Below are 23,039 nucleotides of genomic sequence, written 5' to 3' on the forward strand. Positions count from 1 at the left end.
TATGACTTATCCTTCTTCAAACGAAGCTTCCGAAGAGTACTCAATGGTAGGCAGCGACTTGGCTGTGATTACTGACGTACATGAGCGACGGTGACCACTTACCATCAGGTAGGCCGTATCACATGAACTATCAATCGCTGTTAGCCGTCAAAATGAGGTTGATCAGATCAAAATGAAACTTCAGGTAATATTCCTAAAAGGACTTGGTGTTAGAGCTGAGTGTCACCTAAAAAGAGTGTTGCAATGTGATATGAATTAAAAAAATTTTTTTTTTTTGTTAGAACTTGTTTTGAGTATTTCGGTTAGTGGTCGCGCGTGTGCTGTGAGCACGCGGCGTCGGTCTCACCTTATCTGTCCGGCGAGCAGCGGGTTGATCGCGTACAGCCAGTCGTGCACCTCCTTGTCGCTTAACGTCTGAAGTAAGTAGCCGCGCTCCTTGCTCACCACACTACAATATATACGTAGGATGTACTTAACTTTTATATCTTTAGTTGTGTCAAGAAATAATTTAATGTGAAAAATTCATACTATATTATATTTTTTTTATTATCTATAAATTAATACGTGAAGCAAAAACTTTGTACACCTTTTTTACGAAAATTGTGCGGACGGAGGAGCATGAAATTTCACACACTTATAGAGAATATAGAGAAGTGCACAATGCTATTTTTTTTTATTATGCCTACAAAATATATTACATCAATAAAAAAACACATTACATTCCATGTATTTTACACACGCATACGCATATATACTCTTTTGTTTATTGTTAAAGTCTGTAGTCAAATTGAGTATAGATTAATATTGTTTGTTTGCCTTTAATATTATTTGACGAAATCTGTGATTATAGAAGTATCATGATTATAGAATATGTAGAAATTATAAGAAGCATGTTTTTGACAATATAACTATGAATGTAGTAATAATAGCAGTAGTGACTAGTAGTAAGTAGTAGTAACCAGAAGTAACAAGTAGTAATAATACTGTATCGGATGGTGTTATACCTGAAGGTGTTGGGCATGCGCACCATCTGCTCCTGGTCCTCGGAGTACTCGACGTGCGCGTTGGCGAGGTTGATGACGGCGCGCTCGATGGGGTCGCGCTCGTCGCGGTATATGAACACGTACGGCCTCCGGACCACCTGGACATCGCGAGCTCCGATCAGACCCACTCGTCTGGTGGCTGTACCGTCCGCATCCCCAGGACACGGACGGTACAGTGGATCGATCAAGCGCAAGCGCACTCAAGCACCCCAACCATTTCGGAATTTGAACAGAAAAGTGAGATCACACGGTACCATCTAAGCATTGCGTTTACAAATACAATTTCATCACCAGGTATATAAATACTTAACCCCATACCTTGTGAATATTCCACAGTGCAGGAATAGCATTGTGCAATACAATCAAACCTCCAAAAATTATAATTAGTGTAACTAGTGATAGTGATGGTAGAGCGAGTTGTGAGCCCGCACGGGTAGGTACCACCACCCTTCCTGTTTCTGCCGTGAAGCAGTAGTGCGTTTGGGTTTGTGCATAGGGTGGGCTTTGTAAACACTAAGACTTAGAGCTCATATTTAAGGTGAGGTCGGCATTGAAATGGTTGATGTCTATGGATGCCGGTTACCACTGCGCTTTGAGATTAAAGTGCATATCACAAACTGCGGGACTTTTTGGCGGGAACGCGAGGAGTGAAGTTGTGTGATTTGTTTTAATTTGTCTACTTAGTGTTTCTTCAGGTTTAAATGTGTAATAACGGTGAATTATTAACTGTTTAGTATCTGTGCAAGTGCACAAATGTGGGAAAATGAAACAAAGCCGCTGGACGTAACTTCTCGGGATCCTCCAAAAAGTCCACTGAAAAAATCTCAATAAATGACCACCATTTTACTAAGATTACATTTCATCCTATATCATCTCATCCCATCTGGTTTCATTTAATTTCATCTCAGTTGATTAATGTCTCATCTCATTTCAGTTCACACCATATTATCATTTTTCATAAAAATGAGAATATGAATTAAAATAAGGCATGACCTAAAGGTCTTAGTTACCAGGTCATAAAATTATAAAAAAAACTGTCGTACCAGCCAGCGTTTCTTCCAGCCGTGCGTGCCGTGCTGCAGCACGTTGAGGTGTCCGCGGCGCGCCACGGCGGCGGACACGCGCACCTCCTCGCAGTCGGGCACGTACAGCGCGCCGCCCGCCGCCCCCCACCCGCACGCCGCCTTCTCCAGCATCGCGCGCTCCGGGGAGCACAGCCTGCACAGTTACCGTTACCGTTACGTCATCACTGCGAGAGCCTGTACTTTGCAGACTAATTAGTGTGCACAGTGCGAGTTTTTTAACGTTCTCGATAGCGTTAAACTCAGATTTGTATGCAGCTACTACCCTAGCGGCAAACGTAGGCAAACTTTTGGGAGGATCTCGAGAAGCTATATCCAGAGGCTTTGTTTTATTTTCCCACATTTGTGCACTTTGACAGATACGAAATAGTTATTAAACCACCGTTATTACACATTTAAACCTGAAGAAACACTAAATAGACAAAATAAAATAAATGACACAATTTCGCTCCTCGCGTTCCCGCCAAAAAGTCTTCTTTCGAACTACGATTACCAAACGTTTTTTTTTTCTATTTTCCTATGCATCGGGGAAAGTTTCATTCTGCCAACTCTACCAACTTATTTAATTTGCTTTTTTTACAGCACTCACTCAAAGCTGCTAGCGCTGTGTATGGACGACAGGAGACTCGGAGTGGAGATGTCAGCGGAAACGCCCTCGTCCACGGGCGTGGCGGGAGACACTGCGGTCTCTACTTCCTTGCCCGTCGAACCTATTCTTCCTGAAATTATTACATTTGATTTTATTTTAAATTGGGAAACCAGTGGCTTCGACCCCTTCATGCCTTGATGACCACTTATGAATCGTAAGCTTGTCTACCTTCAGCAATAATGAGCTTTTAATCCGAATCAATTTTCTATTAAATAGGACGTCATCTTATCGGCAAACCGCCATTTTGAATTCTATATGCTATCATGCAACACAAGATATTTGACAGATGCCTGAATCTCGTTTACAACACATTCAAAGCTTGCATTTATACAAGTTCCGAACAACAACATTCGGACTGTCGGTCTACTGAGCAATTACACCCGTTCGGTGGAAGATTTTCCCTCTGTCGCTATACCTCCACACCACAGATTCAATAAATAATAGTTTAAAAATACTAAAAAAATACGCTCTTATAGAAAATTCAACTAAAAAATAGAAAACAAATTTTAATTAATTTCAATTAAATATAGTGTAAGTAAAATTTATTTTCAATTTTTTTAGTTGGATTTTCTATAAAAGCATATTTTTTTTTAAACTATTATTTATTTTTCATTTTTTAGTTGAATTTCAATTTTTACAATTTTTTATTATTTAAATATTGAATTGTCATCGGTCCTTAATAAGTATGCCAAACTTCGAGTTAATCCGACGTTTTGAAGGGCGTCAAAATCATGTTCAAAGATTTCGTTACATACTAACATACATACGTCTGAAGCTAATAAAAATCGAACGCGCACTCACCTTGCATGAGCTTAATGAATTTGGTGGCGAGCTCTCGTTCCTTGGGCGACATGTCCCAGGGCTCGTACACGGGCTCGTCGCGCCCGCCCTCGGCCGCCGCCTTCGCCGCCATGTTGCACACCTCCTGCGGCCAACGCACAACACTTGTTCAATGTTTTATCGACACAATTTGTGTTCATCGCCATCGCGTGTGTTCCGAGTAATAAGTAACTATACAGTGTATTCTCAAGAACACAAAGTACATTTATTTTGTCTATTTAATGTTTCTTCAGGTTTAAATGTAAACAATTGAGGGAAAATGAAACAAAGCCACTGAACGTAACTTCTCGGGATCCTCCAAAAAGTCCACTGAAAAAATCTCAGTAAAAGACCACCATTTTACTGAGATTATATTTCTATGTAATCATTCTGATTTTTTAGTAAATTTAATTCGTTTTTAATCATTTATATTATGTCGCGATTAGTTTCATTCGTTTATTATTATTCATAAAATTGTAAATAATTAAAACGGCGAATTATAAAAATCTTATTACTTGACGCTGGCTAATGCACAAACCGTGCCGGAGACAAAAACTAAAGAAGACGAAGAAATAGATTATTATTATTATTATTATTAGCGACTTTTTGGCGGGAACACGAGGAGTGAAGTTGTGTGATTTGTTTTATTTTGTCAATTTAGTGTTTCTTCAGGTTTAAATATGTAATAACGATGGTTTATTCACTGTTTAGTATCTTTGAAAGTGCACAAATGTGGGAAAATGAAACAAAGCCGTTGGACGTAACTTCTCGGGATCCTCCAAAAAGTCCACTGAAAAAATCTCAGTAAACGACCACTGAGATTACTGAGATTAATGAGATTATATTTCATCCCATATTATCTCATCTCATTTCATTTAATTTCATCCCAGTTGTTTAATGTCTCAAATTTTCATTACATTTCACTCCATATTATCATTTTTCATAAAAATATCCCATATCATCTCATCTCATTTTATTTCATTTCATTCCTTAATATCATATTTCATAAAATAAAAAAATAAATAAAAAATTAGGCTGTATGGTATGATACCTTTGCTTTTCTATTTGGAAAAATAAATCTACTACTACTACTATTATTAGCTAGTGTCAGACGCGGTGGACGGTTAGTACCTTCTCTGTCTTGGTGAAGTCGTTGGGCGCGACCGTGTTCTCGTGTCCGTGCCGCAGCCTCTCCCGGAGTGCGAGGAGGTGGCGCGTGCGGCCCACCTGCTCCAAGCGGGTCATCTTCTCCAACTCCCACTGTATTACGTAAATTTAAATCATTAATACATTGCTGGTGGTAGGACCTCTTGTGAGTCCGCGCGGGTAGGTACCACCACCAACCTATTTCTGCCGTGAAGCAGTAATGCGTTTCGGTTTGAAGGGTGGGGCAGCCGTTGTAACTATACTTGAGATCTTAGAACTTATATCTCAAGGTGGGTGGCGCATTTACGTCGTAGATGTCTATGTATGCCAGTAATCACTTAACACTAGGTGGGCTGTGAGCTAGTCCACCCATTTAAGCAATAAAAAATAAAAAATAAATTAGAATAGTAGAGAACATCGTGGCCTAAAGGATAAGACGTCCGGTGCATTCGTATCTAGCGACGCAACGCTACTGATATCCCGCAGGCGGGTACAATTTTTTGTAATGAAATACGTACTTAACAAACGTTCACGACTGACTTCCATGGTGAAGAAATAACATCGTGTAATAAAAATCAAACATGAAAAATGATAATTTGCGTAATTACCTGGTGGTCGAATATGAGCGAGTCCCCGCGCGGCCTCCACCCGTGTAGGTTCTCTTCCCCGCGCACGTACGTGCCGCTCGTGTCCAGCACGCGACGCTGCCGGCGCTGGACTCCTGCTCCGCACAGATCATAACAATCATAACATTATCGACAAAGAGGAGATCTTCCACCGAGGGGGGGGGGGATGCTCAATAAAGCGACGGTCTGAATTTTACGAGAATCTTATTTCGAAAATATTGTTAGCGAAATTGACATATGTAGCAAATAAATTGCCTGTGTGAAAATGAACCTGAACCATAAATAGCAGTTTTATCGAGTAACTAATATGTCGTTTTTACGGATGTTCCGTTATAACTACTGAACCATGCATCCGATTAACTTGAAACTTAGTATCCATATACAATATAAATGTACTTAATGGATAGGCTAATATTTATATGAGTGTTGGACTAATAGTCACAATAAATAATAATGTTAATTTTAAATGCCCAGCGAAGCGGGCGAGTACGGCTAGTTTATTCTAAAATAATTTTAATGCGTATTGGTGAGTGTTTTGGCGTTGTTAGGGGGGGTCTCGTCGGGGTCTGGTGGGGTGTGGTTGGGGGCGGGGCGGCGGGTGCGTACCGGGTTCGAGCGCGCGGTGCAGGCTGAGCTCGTAGACGCCGGTGATGTGGTCGGCGCGGGCGGCGCGGGACCCAAACAGTGCGCGGCGCAGCGAACGGCCCGTGCGCGCCTCGCGACCTACCACCACCACCGACAGGTCCTTCGTCACGATCGCCGGCCGCCCGCAGTTCTCCATCTGCCGTACAAACACACCGTTACCGCCATCACCACTACGAGTATAATTTTTTTAAGGGTTTTTATGACCTGGTAACTAAGACCTTTAAGTCATATCTTATTTTAATTTATATTCTTATTGTTATGAAAAATGATAATATGGAGTGAAATTAAATGAAGATGATTAATTTGAGATCAACTGGGATGAAATTAAATGAAGTCATTTACTGAGATTTTTTCAGTGGACTTTTTGGAGGATCCCGAGAAGTTACGTTTAGCGGCTTTGTTTCATTTTCCCACATTTGTGCACTTTCACAGATATTAAACAATTAATAAACCACTGTTATTAAACATTTAAACCTGAAAAAACACTAAAAAGACAAAATACAACAAATCACACAGCTTCACTCCTCGCGTTCCCGCCAAAAAGTCTTACGAGTATAAGCTGCGCCAATAAAGAAACGAATCTAAAATGGCGGCGGCGATCATGCACTCTCACTCTAAACTATTGCTGTCTTTAGTCGCACACGGCGCGTATTGCATGCAAAAAAATATCAGTTCTGACTTTGTTGTTGAGTTCGAGTTTTTTCACTTTCGAGTTGTGCGACTTAGATGACTGGCAGTAAAAGTGTCTACGCAAGTTGCATCCCACCTCAGAACCAGAACCTCCCCCTCTGCCAGGGCATAAAGTAAAGTACAGTACCTACATTCTCATTTGTTTTTTTGTATTTTTTTACAATAAACAGCTTTTTCTTTTTATTTGTTGACCCTTACCATCTTGTCTATTTTATTTCATAAAATAGACAGGGAATTATGGCTACCGATGACGTCACTGTTCACGTTCGACTTTCAAATTCTAAACAAATACCGATTTTATAAATAAAGGTTTGTCTGTTGGTCACAATCACGATACCTCGAGGTAAGCGCTGAGCGTGATGTAGACCACTTCCCCGTTAGCGCTCACTCGGTTCAGTAGCGGCGAGCCGTGCAGGCTGCTGTCCCAGGCCGCTTCGAACCTGTTCAATTCGCAATGCTATTTATTATATATATTTATGAGCAAAAACAAATGTGGCAAAGAGTTTAGAGATTAGTACCCTCACGATGGCACCAGATGTCGTCTTTTTTTTCATAGCTAAGCTGATAGCCTTGACAGGCTAAGCGTAACCTTAAATAGTAGGTGAGCTCACGGGGCTCAAACCTGACGACGTTGCTAACACGAACCCTAGAAAGAGCCGTGCTTCGCAGAATCTACCACCGGATCGGAAACGCGACCCACTGAGAAGATCCGACGAGAAACTCAGTGGGCTGTGTCTGTAGGTTAATTTACTCGTCGAGCCCTTCGTCACAAGCGACGGTTTCGACGAGAACGATGACCGGAGATGTCGTCAGACACGACACTATGACCGTTCTGAACGAGTAACAGCTGAAAGACACGGAGTTGAATGAAGACCTAATTCAGGGGTCACCAATTAGTTTCCATTGGAGTCCGTTTTCAGAACTGAAATAACGCTGTCCACACAACATTTTATAGAAAAAAATATTTACTAAACAAATGTAACTACCACAAATAACAGAGGTATATTTTTATATATCAATAAGGAAAATGTCATTTTTCGTTGCGAACTGTCTGTCTGAAGCTTGGAGTAAAATTGGTGCATTGGTGCATTTTCGAAAATTGTGTTTCAATATGTTGACCCAAACAAAGTAAGAAGTTTCAAAGTAATTTTTTGTTTTGCTGTGTTCTCGCGGTCCGCACAAAATGGTTCGGCGGTCCGGTCTCCCCATTTTCTAATGTATATGGTCATTTAATGAGTAATAATCCTAATTAAGAAATCTTTCAATCTCCCTAAAAGACAGATTTGAGTGTTGCCAACGTAAATCTAGTCTGGTGTAGTAGAACTGGCAATAGTCACCGGAAGACGGCCCGATCGTCGAGCGCGGGTCTCTCCCCGGGGAACAGGCCGAGTGAGAGGGCGCCATCCTCGTCCCCGTCAGTGGTATCCTCATTGGCTTCGGGCGTGTTGCGGATGCGACCTGCCAATTGAGCGTTAGTTAAACGCGACAAGTCACATCTGTGTTTTTTTAGACTAGTGATCGCCCAGCGAGCGAAATTAAAACCTCTTGGTAGGACCTCTTGTGAGTCCGCACGGGTAGGTACCATCCATCCTGTCTCTGCCGTGAGCAGTAATGCGTTTCGGTTTGAAGGGTGGGGCGGCCGTTGAACTATTCTGAGACCTTAGAACTTATCTCAAGGTGAGTGGCAGCATTTACGTTGTAGATGTCTATGGGCTCCGGTAACCACTTAATACCAGGTTCGCTGTGAGCTCGTCCACCCATTAAAGCAATAAAAAAATATTGTATTATCGTGGTGACGTCACGAGTGGGGGGTTCACGCACCGACAACGAGCTCCCTGACATCGGTCCACTGCAGGTCAGCGGAGGGCTCGTGCAGGATGGTGATGCGGATGCGGCGCTGGATTCCCTGGTGCAGAAGGAAGAGCCCGCGGCAGGGGAGCTCGTCACTGTGCTCCACCACCTGCAACACGGGACATCGCAATTCTATATTCTACTAGCGACCCGCCCTCGCTTCGCTGCGGAAACATTAAATTTTATTATTGATAGCTGAGTCCCGCGATGATGATGACGCCGCGAGGCGAAGCTAGTCTAAAAAAGTAGCCTAAGTTACTCCTTATATCATCAGCTACCTATCAATGAAAGTCTCGTCAAAATCGGTCCAGTTGTTCTATAGATTAGCCGGAACAAACAGACAGACAGACAGACAGATAATTTATGTAGTAAAAAGCGGTTATTTCAATATTACAAACAGACACTCCAATTTTATTTATATGTATAGATATCCGTACACGTGTAAATTGAACAAAGTAAATTCGGTATACTCTGATCTTTGATCTAATGCAGTCTTTCCCAAAGTGGGCGAGAACGCCCCCTTGTGGGCGATTGCTTGGGAGGCGATTTTTAATTTCATCTAGGAGGACTCTTAGACACGACTGAGCTCTCGCTATAGTGGTTTTTAAGTAGGTAGAAAAAATTAGGGGCGCTAAAAAATAATTTATTCTCAAAGTGGGCAGTAGACCAAATAAGTTTGGGACCCACTGATCTAGTGTCTGAAAAACAAAATGACCTTTACATATCGATCATAAATTATCAAATGAGTAAATTTTGTAATTAACACATGATTTAGAGAAACCTTTACTAAACATTTTAACCCAATATTTTATTAATAATAAAAAACATTGGCACCGTAATTTAGTATGCGTATAATCTTGGCGTTCAGGTAACGAATTAAAGATTATCAATGTTTTTTTTTTCTTGTTGCTGGATTACATTTACAATCTAATATCATAGTAAAATAGTATTGTTTTGGTTTTTTTTTCTTCATATCAACTCAATCATTGCTTTCGTCTTCTTTGGAGGGTAGATTTAAAAATTTGATCAACGGTTTTATACATAAACTATCGGAACTTTTTGTCTGTCTGTAAAATAGTTTTACTTCGATGTTATTATAACACTCATTAGCGGTCCGATAAGTTAAATTTATAAGTTTTTTAGATTAAGTATCGCAAGTGTTCGTGTGTACGTACGGCAGGTACGTATTCTCCATTGGGTGCGAGCTCGCAGATCTCGAACCAGACGAGCAGGTCATGCTTGGAGTGCAGGTGCGAGGAGCAGCAGGGCGGCGCCACACTGGCGGCCCCCCACTTGGGGCTCCGCACGGGGGCCGAGATGGGGATGGAGGGCGGCAGCATGCGGCGCGGGGGCGTGCGGCCTCCCACAGGGCCATCTTGTTTCGCATCCTTGGTTGATAATATACATTCAATATTAGACTTCATTTATATACGAAATCTCTATTTAACTATCAGCCCAAAGATGTCCACTGCTGGATATAAACCTTCCCCAAGTCTCGCATAAAGATTGATTCTGCGATGCTTGCATGCAGCATATCCAGCCTCGTGGGAGGCCTAGGTATATATACGATATACACGAAACCTTAAAACCTATTCCAAAAATACCAGGCAGTATAGCAATTACTGTTCTTTTCGTATTTCACATTAATATCTTTAATGACAAGTGTTCATACATTTAATTTGGCAAAAATCTAAAATTAATGTTTGGAGAAGTAGTCGATAATTGTAGTAATATTGACTAGCTAGTTTATGTACTTTCAACAAGTATTATCTACTTTAAAAACAGTACACTAGAGGCTTTTCGCGAATTTCAAACAAAGATAATGAAATATCTTCTTCATATCTCACCAAGATAAAATCGATATTAATTTCAATGCAGTTTCAATCGATTCATCGTAATATCGATATTTCCTTACCTTATGTAACGGATGCTGCTGATAATGACCGAAGACTTCAAACACGATCGGTTGAGTTTTAATGTATTCCACAAATGATTTTGTAATCGGTACAGTTATCTGAAAGAAAAAAATTAGTAATAATGATTAAACATCTCTACAATTTTGGTAGATTTTCAGGCATTAAAATTTCGAAATCAACACTGGAAACACGAATATTAAATTCCCTTTCCTATGTTCCATTCGTTTGGAAGCTGAGAGAAAACTTTATTCGCACATGTCACATGAGAATGATTCCACATTAGTGTGAATTCTGGCGTGATCATATACAGTTCCCGTCGCGAGAAGCTATACAATTTTTAAACACCAGAACTTTTACTAACTTACGCCATTACGTAGCCACAATTCAATTAACAAACAAATAATCCCAAATTCAATCAACTCGTAGTTAAAGTCGTGTAATACTAAACTGACGAGCGTTTCACTTGGTCGGGTTATGTTAGCATTGTCGTCTAAAGTTTCGTGGTACTGAAATGCGTCTGACTCATGGAATGTGAACATTTGGAAACGTTAAGGATGATTCTCTGATGCTTGCGTTTCCACAGAGGGTCACAATTTGGTGTTAGATTCTGCGAAGCACTGCTCTTGCTAGGGTCAGTGTTAGCCACGTCCTCAAGTTAGAGTCCTGCATCTCACCTACTCGCCCGGTTACGCTAGCATAGCTCCCTAGGTTACCAGCTCAGGTAGGAAGTAACAAAAACAAAGCGTGCGTGTTTTTAAAAACAAACGAATTTGGGTAGATTCAAAGTTTGCGTGTACGGATCCGACCCAGTCCGTCACGTGTTGTATACTGAAACAGTTGTATCGACTGTGGCGACTACGTACATTCTGCACGTGGTAGAATCCGAGTGGTGTATTTTTTCCTGCGTTCTTGACGGGTTCGGTGGAGAAGGCGTCCTCGTTGCGGTGAAGGAAGCTGAAGGAAGCAGAAGAATAAAAATATTATAAAAAAACCAAGACTTTAAGTCAGATGTGCAATTATGAGATAGTCCATATTTCATAATATTTTCTTCTAAAACTAAAACAAACTCACGGTCGACCTGGTGTTAAATGATTTCATGAAAACGTGAATGCCGCCGCACACCTTGAGATATGAGGTCGAAATGCCAATCGTGGTACAATTGCCGTCTCGTCCTTCAAAGAGGAAGACACGATTTCTTTGCTGCAGAAATGGACAGGACGGTGGTACCTATCCGTGCGGGCTTTCAACACCATATCACTAGCACATATCGGTTGGCGATAGCGGTACATATTTGAATGTAACTGGTTAAGCCATTTTATTTTAAGGCACTTTTTATTCGGTCATTAATTATATAACTTACTTGAACTGACAGAAGACATCAGCATAGTCGGTGGCGACGCTGTGAGCTTGGAGCACGGTGACGCGGAAGGTGAACTCCTTGCCGAGGGTCAAGTGTTCAGGCAAGTCTTCCTCTTTCAGTTCAGAAGCGAGAGAGCTGTCCCCGCGGCCGCTATCCGCATCGCACTCTCCTCCAGCCAATTCTGGCAAAGGACCAGTTGATGTTGGAGATTAAATTAGGTGCTAGGTTCTAGAGGTTTTCATTTAATTTTATAGGAAAAAACGATACGACAAATAATTTACATTCCAATTCGGCGCAACCTGCTTAGGATTCTTAAATTAAATAATACAAAGAATCCTTGAGTACTTATGTCTAACTACCCTCAAAATAGCATTGGGCGGAAGCTATATTGCCGCGAACCGACTAATGTACACGGAGATCATACAACAGCAGTTAAATTTTTGGCGAGAGCAAAATTGTGTGAAAAGTTTCATTTTCATAATTTACAGTTTCTTCGGATTTAAACGTATAATTGTGATAGTTTTTTAATTGTGAAAGAGCACAAAAGTGAGAAAATGAAACAGTCATTAGAGATGGCTTCTCAGGTTCTTTCACTAAATCCACTGAAGTCTCAGTAAATAACCACCATTTTACTAAGACTTCCACCACCACTTCATACCGTCTCTTTTTGTTAAATTTCATCCCAATTGATTACAGTCTCGAATAAATTAACCTTCGCTCCATAAGTAATACCTCTCTAACGCTACCTCCTCTAAGACTGCCTCCTCTAATACTACCTCCTCTAACACTGCCTCCTCAACCACTACCTCCTCTAACACTACCTCCTCTAACACTACCTCCTCTAACACTACCTCCTCTAACACTACCTCCTCTAACACTTCGCTTCATAAAACAAATCTGGACCTACCCTCAATTTTGATGTTCGAGTCCTGGACCTCGACGGCGCGTTCGTCCAGGTTGATGGCGTTGTTCTTGTCGACGCTGTTGGCGGCGCGGACCCGGGCGCGCGGCACTACATCGTCGTCGAAGCATATCTTGGCTGACTGCTTCACGCCAGCTGCGAATTCCGCGTTGTCTGTGAATGTCCGTTCGTTTTTTATATGTTTGACGTAGTCAGTGTATCGTCAAGGTATAGTGGTAAATTGTATTGTTTGCTGCAAGTATTGTTTAGGTTCAGGATATGGATCACTTTTTTATTGTTTAAAATTCCGCCACCCATCTTGAGACATGATTTCTAAGGTCTCAGTTTTTACAGTACAACGGCCGTCCCCACTCTTCAAAACGAAACGCATTATTGCTCACATCACGGCAAAAATAGGCAGGATGGAGGTACCTACTCCCGGGTACTCACAAGACGTCCTACCACCAGTAATTACGCAAATTTATTTTTTTGTGGATTTGATTTTTATTACACGAACATTCATCTTGTTAATTCAAATGCGGTACTGTAAAAGTGTAAAAGTCATGCAATTCCAAATTTCGTTGAACCATTTCATTACTTGAACCTAAATGCTTTGGTTTAACGTTTGTTTTCGTATAGTGAGAGGTAATATGATTGTAGTTGTGTCCTTACTCTTCTCGGCGTCGATAACGGCCTGCACGGCGACCCGGAGGTAGCCCTTCACGTCTCCTTTCTCGTTCACTATAGCGACCTTGTGAATGAGAGGAACCGGGTACAGGAGGTTCGACAAGTATACAAAGCTCCTGCAAAAAGAAAAGAATAGCAATTGTAGAGCGGGCGTTTCGTTCCATCGACTTTTTTTTTTCTTAGATGGTTACTGAAGTCCATAGACATCTAAATCGTAAATGCGCCATCCACCTTGAGATATAAGTTCTAAGGTCTCAGTATAAATGGAACGGCTGCTCTACCCATCAAACCGAAACGCATTACTGCTTCACGGCATGTCATTTGAAAGTGACGTCATTTCAGAATTGTATTTAAACAAAATAGTATTAGGAAAAACAATTGAGGCATACGTCCTTACCGTCCAACAAGACGGAACCACGGGAACCTATCGTAGAAAGGATCGCCGCCGGTTACCGACTCGATGTTGTGGTCGGGCGAAGTAGGCGACAGCTCGGCCTCGTTGTGATACATCTCGCGCATTAACTCGAGCCGTTGTCTGTACCGAAACATGTAAACGATTTAAGCAACATATCGTTTTTTATTTCATATCAAGATAATTGTTGTGATGATGAGACTGACGAGGGACGATAAAACTTGACTTTTATCCCGTAGAAATCGATACAGAAGTCAGGGCTGGTTTGCAAAAGGAACTTTCTCGAATTTCAGAAGATGCAATATAAGCTATTTACAGTACAGCCGATCAACGGAAACAAAATCAAATTTTACAAACAAACAAAAATAAACATGATTAATTTAATATTAGAAAATTTTCAGTATTTTTGAGGAAGGGATAATAAAACAGAAAATTAAATAAGAAAAAATGTACGTTAGTTCATACAATTCAAGATAAAGACATGCACAGCAAGCACAGCAAATATCATCAGAGGCTGCTAAATACTATGGGTTCGAGGCATGCAACTAACAACATATTTATTCTTTAGTACGAACATACGACATGTAGGTATCTGATCATTTTCTACAAGCAAAGAATGGTTAGCATGGTAATGGTAGTAAAGAACGTTCGTCTCCCGGGATCGTTAACTAGGAACCATTAAAGCAGCCTTCCGATATTTTTGCCCCTGTAAGCGTGGATCCGCACATCGACAGCTTTTCCACCTCCGTCTTCGTATTGAAGAGGAGGAAGAACCATTTTTTGTTAAGCTTCAGCCGTTTGAGAGACAAACCTCGATGGTAGCAAGTTGGCTAGGGAGAGGCGGGTTTGTTGCGCGCAGGCCGATATACATTGTAGGATGTCGGCGGGCGGGGGCGGCGCCCCGATCGAGGGCGGAGCACCTAGGGGCGTGGTCTCCTCGTCCTCTACGCACGAGCTCTCGTTCATGTTGTATATCTGACGCATTAGCTCCAGACGATGGCTATGGACAATACACTGCCTTGTAGCCTACGGCCCGCCCCTCGAATTTTAAATCGATATTTTTTCTTATTTTTTAAACCCCATTCCGGGTGCTTTTAACACTAATAACATACCTATCACTAGAACCATACTATTTATAGACAATACGTATTGCCATATCTAAAAATTAATTACAAAAAAATATGTATTTTTTAATGTTTGACGAGTGTGTTATTTAAACTAATGTGACAAGACTCTAATTTAATTTATAAATCGAACTATTATTATTTTTGTATATTATTATAAATATTTATATTATTAAGCAAAAATGAACAAAAAATAATAATAAGAAGCAGCAAATGAATAAGGCTAGATATATATAACAATGTGACACAGCTAACATTCACTCCTATTAATATTACATGAAATTTTACTTACCTGACTGTTCATATATATTTCATTATTGCTCATAAAAACTCAACAAACATGCCGTAGTCGATACTCTTTAGGACTTCAAACATGAATTTGAAGTTCTTATGAAAAATACGATATACAAATTGTATATTATGGTTTTTATAAAATGTATTTTCTATCTTTCACATACTGATTTCGGCGGCTTCAGCAAAATGTCACCTTTATATATTACCATTATATTTTACATAAACAAAAAAGTAATATTATAAAAATAATCAAAATCAAATGCAACAAAAGAATCTAACTACTTAATACTGTGTTCTATTTTTTATAAAAAAATATTACAGAACTGAATCAAAATAAATAATAATAATATAAAATATAATATTTTATTACAACTACACTTTCTCGACTGAGGTGCGTCTCCACTAAACACCCTACGCTATATCGATCAAATTATCGATATTTTTGTGTCAAACCTTGCAGAAAAGTAATGTCGCCAAAATTTATTTTAAGAACTCGATTGCTTTAGAAGTATAACTTTAAGAACTTAGTCCACACGTCACTTCAAAATCTGTCCTAATCCTGAGTTCGATAAAGAGATTTTAAATCGAAACGGACTCGCGGACTTTTTGGCGGGAACGCGAGGAGTGAAGTTGTATGATTTCTTTTATTATGTCTATTTAGTATTTCTTCGGGTTTAAATGTGTAATAACGGTTTATTTTATTTTACTGTTTAGTATCTGTGAAAGTCCACAAATGTGGGAAAATGAAACAAAGCCGCTGAACGTAACTTCTCGGGATCCTCCAAAAAGTCCACTGAAAAGGTCGCCGTAAATAACCACAATTTTACTGAGATTATATTACAGCCCATATAATCTCATCTCGTTTCATTTAATTTCATGCCAATTGATTAAGTTTCCTTCGTTTTTTATTATTCATAAGCTGTAAATAATCAAAACGTCGAATTATAAAAATCTTATTACTCGACGCTGGCTAATGCACAAACCGTGCCAGAGCCAAAAAATTAAGAAGAAGAATAAATAGACTCACCGTAGCTTCTCTAGGGTCCAGTAGTGCGTGGCGCCGTTCTTGGTGTCGGTGACCTCGACGGCGACCACCGTGGGCGCGCTGGGCCGGTACTCGTCGTCGGCGTCGTCGCGGGGGGCCAGCTCCGCGGGGAGGGGGGAGTACGGCGTGTCCGTTAGCAGAGTGAACTGAAACTGAACTTTCTTGCGCAGCTCCACAGAGATCGCGTTCGCTTCCTGTTTAAAAAAAAAACGAAAATGAGTTTGAAAAAAAACATTCACTCTCAGAATATTAAAAACATCAGAGGTACAATCACTCGTTTGCAAATAATTGGTTGAGTTTTCATCGTACTTCAATAGAAATTAATTATTAAAGAACTGATTCAAATCGTCTTATATATACTACATACATGAATGTTATTCCCATAACAAGCACTAAAATAGAAACATAAACCTCTGTCTACGTTGTTTTTTTTTTCAGTGTTCAATGAGCAAATAGTAGATAATGAATTGATAGTAAGTAAGTAATTAATAGTAGATTAGATAGTGTAATTGTTTAATGTTTAATGTGATTTCGATTGCGATTTATTGTTATGTCCTTAAATTAAAACTTAGATTGTTTTTTGTTATCATGCTATCTTGTCCTATAGCTGTAAGGTACATTGTGTGCTTAATAAATAAATAAATAAGTAGTATATATAAAAATGAGTTCGTTAATCTCGCTAAAACTCGAGAACAGCTGGACCGATTTGGCTAATTTTGGTCTTGAATTATTTGTGGAAGTCCAGAGAAGGTTTAAAGGATAAAAATGCTCGGAATTAAATAAAAATAACAATTTTGTTTTTCCTTTGATGTGTCGGACGGATTTCTTTTGTTTGTTTTAAGTTTATTTTATACAAAAGTTTAGGCCTTTTATTTAACGATTGAGAAAGTCTGCCGGGTCAGCTAGTAAGTAATACAAAAAAAGTGTACCTACCTTGAGGAAGATCGCATTTCCCCAGAGGTCGTCTCGGAGCGACGTGAACTGATGGTACTTCCACTTGCGGAAGGCCCAGGCCGCCAGCCCCACCTCGCGAGCCGACCAGCACTCCGTCTCGAACAACGGGTTCACTGCGGCATATGATTAAACAGTCTCCATAACTGGGCAATAGGTGGTACTGTTTTTGGTGTTGCCAAAAAAATCGGTTTTTTTTAAAAGTGAAAATTCCATGCTCGATGAAACGAAAAAATAAGTCCATAGAGACACAAACACATAAATGTATAGGATTCATCGGGCGAGAGAATGAGGTAGAACACTATAGACGTTCACGGTCTCCTCTTTGTGCGACTCTTTGTAGCATCCCTACTATCGTCTACTAAACATTATCCATATGTATGCTCCTGTGTAGTGGGATGGTCAGTATATCTATATCTTATTTATAAGTTTCACTTCTACCGTGTGTGACTTGCACAGGCACACACTTTTTTTTATTTTTCTACATATTCTAGTAACCTCGAGGGGTTATTCTAGATTCACCGAGCTAGTAAGTGAGCTCACGGGGCTCGAACCTGACGACGTTGCTAACACTGGCTCTAGTAAGAGCAGTGCTTCGCAGAATCTACCACCGGATCGGAAACGCGATCCACTGAGAAGATCCGGCGAGAAACTCAGTGGGCTGTGTCTGTGGGTTAATTTACTCGCCGAGCCCTTCGTCGCAAGCGACGGGTTCGACGAGAGCGGTAAGCGGTGCTTGAAGGACCTAAAAAGGAAATTATTTATTTATTTAAAATCTCACCCTTAACAAATCCGTCTAACAATCATTGATTTTTTTTATTGCTTAGTTGGGTGGACGAGCTCACAGCCCACCTGGTGCTAAGTGGTTACTGGAGCCCATGGACATCTACAGCGTAAATGCGCCACCCACCTTAGTTACAACGGCTGCCCCACGATGTTATTCCTTCACCGTGGAAGTCAATCGTGAACATTTTGAATGAAACTCTGAAATCTTTTTTGCCTTTGCTCTTGAACTTACCGAATATATCTTCATCGTTATGGAAGTCTTCGGGCGTGTAGGAGCTGTACATGGACATCGTTACGCTCTGCTCCTCCACCTGACGCTGGAGAGCATCGATGCGAGCCTCGTAGTTCTAAATAAATATATATATTCTTAGTCAAAATCCATATTGACCTTAAAGGCGAAACAACTATTGTCATTAACCATCGACTTAACTTTAAATTAGATTTACGATTTCTTTAGAGATAATTTGTATTTGTTAGTACATATTCGTATTTCAAGTGGGTCAGTATTGAAAAAAATGTTGAAACGTTTGCACATATACCTAATATAAAAATGAACAGGAACTAAGATAGTAACATTGTAAATATTGTGTCATATTGTCTGTAGTCTTAGTCTTAGTTTAAAAGTCGTCGTGGCCGTCGTGAACGATGCACCGGTGTTCGAATCCCAGGCGGGTACTAATTTTTTTAATGAAATACGCACTCAACAAATGTTCACGATTGACTTCCACGGTGAGGGAATATCATCGTGTAATAAAAATCAAACCCGAAAAAAAATTAATTTGCGTAATTACTGGTGGTAGGACCTCTTGTGAGTCCGCGCGGGTAGATACCAACGCCCTGCCTGTTTCAGCCGTAAAGCAGCAATGCGTTTCGGTTTGAAGGGTGGGCCAGCCGTTGTAACTATACTAAGACCTTAGAACTCATATCTCAAGGTGAGCGGCGCATTCACCACCCATCTAAGCAATATAAAAAAAGATACAAAGACTTTTCTAAAGTTAGAGTGTCCGATACGTTACCTTACGCTGCTCCTCAAACTGCTGGTCGGCGTGCTCCTTCTCCCTACGGAACTGTTCCTCGAGGGCCATCAGACGCTTCTGCATCTCCGCCTTCAAGTCGATGCCCTGTTTCTCTAGCAGCTCGCACTGAGCGAAGTCCCAGTCGACGTTCTGATTTTCTGTATCGCTGCCTGAAAATTCAGATAAAATGTCAAAATAAGTCATATTTATTAGAATTGAGGGTAGGAAATTACTTTTTCATAGTTTTCCCTCTCATTCAATATAGAAAACGAATACAATATTGAAAACGATTTTTAAAGACTATTAAAAGTAATTTTCGGTCACTTCTATAGTGGTTTTTGCCGCGATAGTGACGTCTATAAAAAAAGATTAATACATATAATGAAAACACTGTTTACTGTCTAAGACGGTACATGCGTTTACATGTAGAGAAGCGCCCCTGCAATCCACCGGGGCTTCGACCCTGGACCCCGGCTCGGTACTCCACGGGTGTTAAGTTTTTAACAATGTCGAACTTTCGGCGTCGGTAGGAGAAAAACAATCTTTATTTATTTCTTACATTCATAGAAGTTTGGAGGTAATCATGCATCACTGATACAAAAATGGTAGTGTGGTATCAACTGTACTAATACTACTTAAACTTACTTTATAAACTTTACTTTACTCTTTATCATTATAGATCAAATACAACGAAACGCGCCTAATGTTGAATCTTCTGGAAAGTGGGCTACCCCCGGGAGCACGGGTGACCAACAATCGGATTATACGTACTGCTCTCGGTAGCGACTTCAGCTGCCGACTCGGTGGAGTCTGTGAGCGCCTTGTTGACGGGCGGCAGCTCGCGCGGCTGCCCGGGGTGGGTGAACCGGAACACGTGGTTCTTGCCCAGGATCACGCGGGAACCGCTCTTCAGTATCACGGGCTCTTCCAGCTACAAGGAATAATACTTTACTTTCTAAGTGTACTTCGAAGACAGAGAAGAAGAAGAAGACATAGACATACTTGAATTTATCTTTTTTATACAAAAAATAATACTTTTCTTTCTAAATGTACTTCGAAAATCAAGAAGAAGAAGAAAACGCAGACACACTTGAATGTATCTTTTTTATACAAAGAATAATAATTTTCTTTCTAAGTGTACTTCGAAGACAGAGAAGAAGAAGAAAACACAGACACACTTGAATGTATCTTTTATATACAAAGAATAATATACGTCTTTTTTAATATCAATATATAAGTAATATCTGAGAAATGCCTGAATCGCGCTGACGCCATTGTCAAGACCGGTTTCCATATACACAACCAATACTAACGCGCAATTTCAGCTCGCTCAGCAGAAGATCTTCTCTTTGTAGAGCAACCTAAAAGCAACTAGCATAAGGTCGAATATCGCACCTCCCGTCCGTTGACGTAGACCAGTGCCCCGCGGTGCGGAATGAGGCAGATCACGCCGTCCGCGTTCTCGAAGATGCAGTGCTCGCTCAGTATGTGCGAGCCGGACAGCTGGATGTCTTGTGGGACTTTCGCTTCAGATGTGCCCACGCGAGTCACACCTTACAATACAAAAAAATCAATCATTAAAATCAATATCGACGCTTGAAAGGCAAATGTGACTAAGCGACAATAACTGCTTTATACATAAATGATAGGCAATAACCATATTCGATGCGCAAAAAATATATATTTCTAGGTCTATTAAAATCATTTCAATCCTACAGCTACTAGCTAAATTCTACTACAGGTGGATTCGTTAAAATAAATTTTGTTTTCAGGTATTTCAACTTTAAATTAGTCTACTGTAAAGTTCACGCATTGTCGCTTAGTCACGTTTCTATCAAGCGTCGATATTATCTATACTAATATTATAAAGAGAAAAGATTTGTTTGTTTGTATTGAATGGACTCCGAAACTACTGAACCGATTTGAAATATTCTTTCACTGTTTCTAAACTACACTATCCCCGAGTGACATAGGCTATATTTTTTTTAATAAAAATAATAAAAAAATAGATAAAAACAAATATTATTTAAATGAAAATAAAAGTTCATTAAAATAATATATTAATATTCAAATATCTTTATAATTTTCTATTTTTTGAAACCTGACGCCAATGTAAGGGTTAATGTGTGTGTATTATATAACTTTTTATTTTGAATTTTTTATGACCCGATCGAAGCCGGAGCGGGCCGCTAGTGATAAATAATTTGGTTACTATTCTTCATATATGACAGAGTTCCGTTCTGACTCTGACAGAAACAGACGAACTTTTATATTAAACGCTTTAAATCACAATATTTGTTTTTTTTTTTTTTTTTTATTGCTTAGATAGTTGGACGAGCTCACAGCCCACCTGATGTTAAGTGGTTACTGGAGCCCATAGACATCTACAACGTGGACGCGCCACCCACCTTGAGATACAAGTTCTAAAGTCTCAGTATAGTTACAACGGCTACCCCACCCTTCAAACCGAAACGCATTACTGCTTCACGGCAGAAATAAGCAGGGCGGTGGTACCTATCCGCGCGGACTCACAAGTGGTCCTACCACCAGTAATTACGCAAATTATAATTTTGCGGGTTTGATTTTTATTACACGATGTTATTCCTTCACCGTGGAAGTCAATCGTGAACATTTGTTGAGTACATATTTCATTAGAAAAATTGGTACCCGCCTGCGGGATTCGAACACCGGTGCATCGCTTCAACACGAATGCACCGGACGTCTTATCCTTTAGGCCACGACGACTTCAAAATATTGTGTTAAATATATTAGTCTCGAATTAAAAAATAGTAGAAATAAAGCTGATGGAAGGAACGCGGCCATAAACAGAACAACTACTATCAGGGAGAACGATAGACGGAATAGCCCCTTAGGCTACCAGCGAATAGGTTGGGAAAATTCCTAAGCATTAAAAGGATTTTGAAGTCGTCGTGGCTTAAAAGATAAGACGTCCGGTGCATTCGTATCGAGCGATGCACCGGTGTTCGAATCTCGCTGGCAGGTACCAATTTTTCTAATGAAATACGTACTCAACAAATGTTCACGATTGACTTCCACGGTGAAGGAATAACATCGTGTAATAAAAATCAAACCCGCAAAATTATAATTTGCGTAATTACTGGTGGTAGGACCACTTGTGAGTCCGCGCGGGTGGGTACCACCGCCCTGCTTATTTCTGCCGGAAGCAGTAATGCATTTCGGTTTGAAGGGTGGGGCAGCCGTTGTAACTATAGTAAGACCTTAGAACTTATACCTATCTCAAGGTGGGTGGCGCATTTACGTTGTAGATGTATATGGGCTCCAGTAACCACTTAACATCAGGTGGGCTGTGAGCTTGTCCAACCATCTAAGCAATAAAAAATAAAAAAAGAATCGTATACTGTTTGCTCAGTAAGTTGGTAGCGTAATAAAAGGATAATCTATGTAAAAATTAAATACATTGAAATCTTCAAATCGTTTTCCTTCTAGCTACTCTCATTATTGCATTTCCGTGACACATGGAACTTATCGAATTAAACAATAATATTTTGGTCGGGCAGTGTCGTATAATAACCACATACCGTCTTTTATATAGTAAAGCAGGCATTCGGACAGGTTCGGGTCTTCGTTCAAGTTGACGAGGTGTGGCGTTTTCTTCGGCGAGTATATGCCGACGGTGATGCCCTCCTTGACAGCAAGACCCATTTCCGCGAAGACCGCTTCGCGCTGGACGCGGATCTGTTCTGTCCGCTTGAGTTTTTCCTCCCAAGTTTCGTTGAGTTCTGCGAATGTGATGGTAGTTTGTTTAAAAGAAAAATGACGGTAGTTTGTTTAAAAGAAAAATGACGGTAGTTTAAAAGTGTAGATATCTCACAGGTCGAATTCTAAACGTTATATCGTCTTCCCGCATTAAAACTGTATAATCTCTAAACTTACTAATTGTACAGGAGAGTGTTTTAAAGGTTTAACATGTAATATGTTTAATATCAATCACCTTTGCAAACATTTTTTTTTAAC

The 23,039-nt window shown here is 40.2% G+C and overlaps 1 protein-coding gene across 8 annotated transcripts in view; it reads right to left on the bottom strand.

Moving 5' to 3' along the window:
• LOC101742157 (kinesin-like protein unc-104) overlaps window positions 1–23,039 on the bottom strand; it is a 102,423-nt gene that overhangs the window by 4,346 nt on the left and 75,038 nt on the right. For 6 of the 8 annotated variants that reach the window (XM_062675115.1, XM_062675110.1, XM_062675111.1 and 3 more), the window contains 26 exons: window positions 22,604–22,804; window positions 20,439–20,596; window positions 19,815–19,974; window positions 19,044–19,213; window positions 18,260–18,374; window positions 17,224–17,357; window positions 16,273–16,484; window positions 14,639–14,827; window positions 13,813–13,950; window positions 13,401–13,531; window positions 12,735–12,902; window positions 11,828–12,008; window positions 11,331–11,421; window positions 10,467–10,565; window positions 9,727–9,939; window positions 8,522–8,660; window positions 8,038–8,158; window positions 7,038–7,140; window positions 5,972–6,146; window positions 5,348–5,460; window positions 4,725–4,853; window positions 3,576–3,699; window positions 2,715–2,844; window positions 2,087–2,261; window positions 1,005–1,141; window positions 347–448 (listed from right to left, as the gene is read on the bottom strand). In XM_062675115.1, the coding sequence (XP_062531099.1) occupies window positions 347–448; window positions 1,005–1,141; window positions 2,087–2,261; window positions 2,715–2,844; window positions 3,576–3,699; window positions 4,725–4,853; window positions 5,348–5,460; window positions 5,972–6,146; window positions 7,038–7,140; window positions 8,038–8,158; window positions 8,522–8,660; window positions 9,727–9,939; window positions 10,467–10,565; window positions 11,331–11,421; window positions 11,828–12,008; window positions 12,735–12,902; window positions 13,401–13,531; window positions 13,813–13,950; window positions 14,639–14,827; window positions 16,273–16,484; window positions 17,224–17,357; window positions 18,260–18,374; window positions 19,044–19,213; window positions 19,815–19,974; window positions 20,439–20,596; window positions 22,604–22,804 (3,808 nt within the window). The remainder of the gene's footprint in view (window positions 1–346; window positions 449–1,004; window positions 1,142–2,086; window positions 2,262–2,714; window positions 2,845–3,575; window positions 3,700–4,724; window positions 4,854–5,347; window positions 5,461–5,971; window positions 6,147–7,037; window positions 7,141–8,037; window positions 8,159–8,521; window positions 8,661–9,726; window positions 9,940–10,466; window positions 10,566–11,330; window positions 11,422–11,827; window positions 12,009–12,734; window positions 12,903–13,400; window positions 13,532–13,812; window positions 13,951–14,638; window positions 14,828–16,272; window positions 16,485–17,223; window positions 17,358–18,259; window positions 18,375–19,043; window positions 19,214–19,814; window positions 19,975–20,438; window positions 20,597–22,603; window positions 22,805–23,039) is intronic. The other 2 variants (XM_062675108.1, XM_062675116.1) reach the window with 2 other exon arrangements.

The sequence above is a fragment of the Bombyx mori genome, chromosome 3, assembly GCF_030269925.1.
Source record: "Bombyx mori chromosome 3, ASM3026992v2".
Lineage (NCBI taxonomy): Eukaryota > Metazoa > Arthropoda > Insecta > Lepidoptera > Bombycidae > Bombyx > Bombyx mori.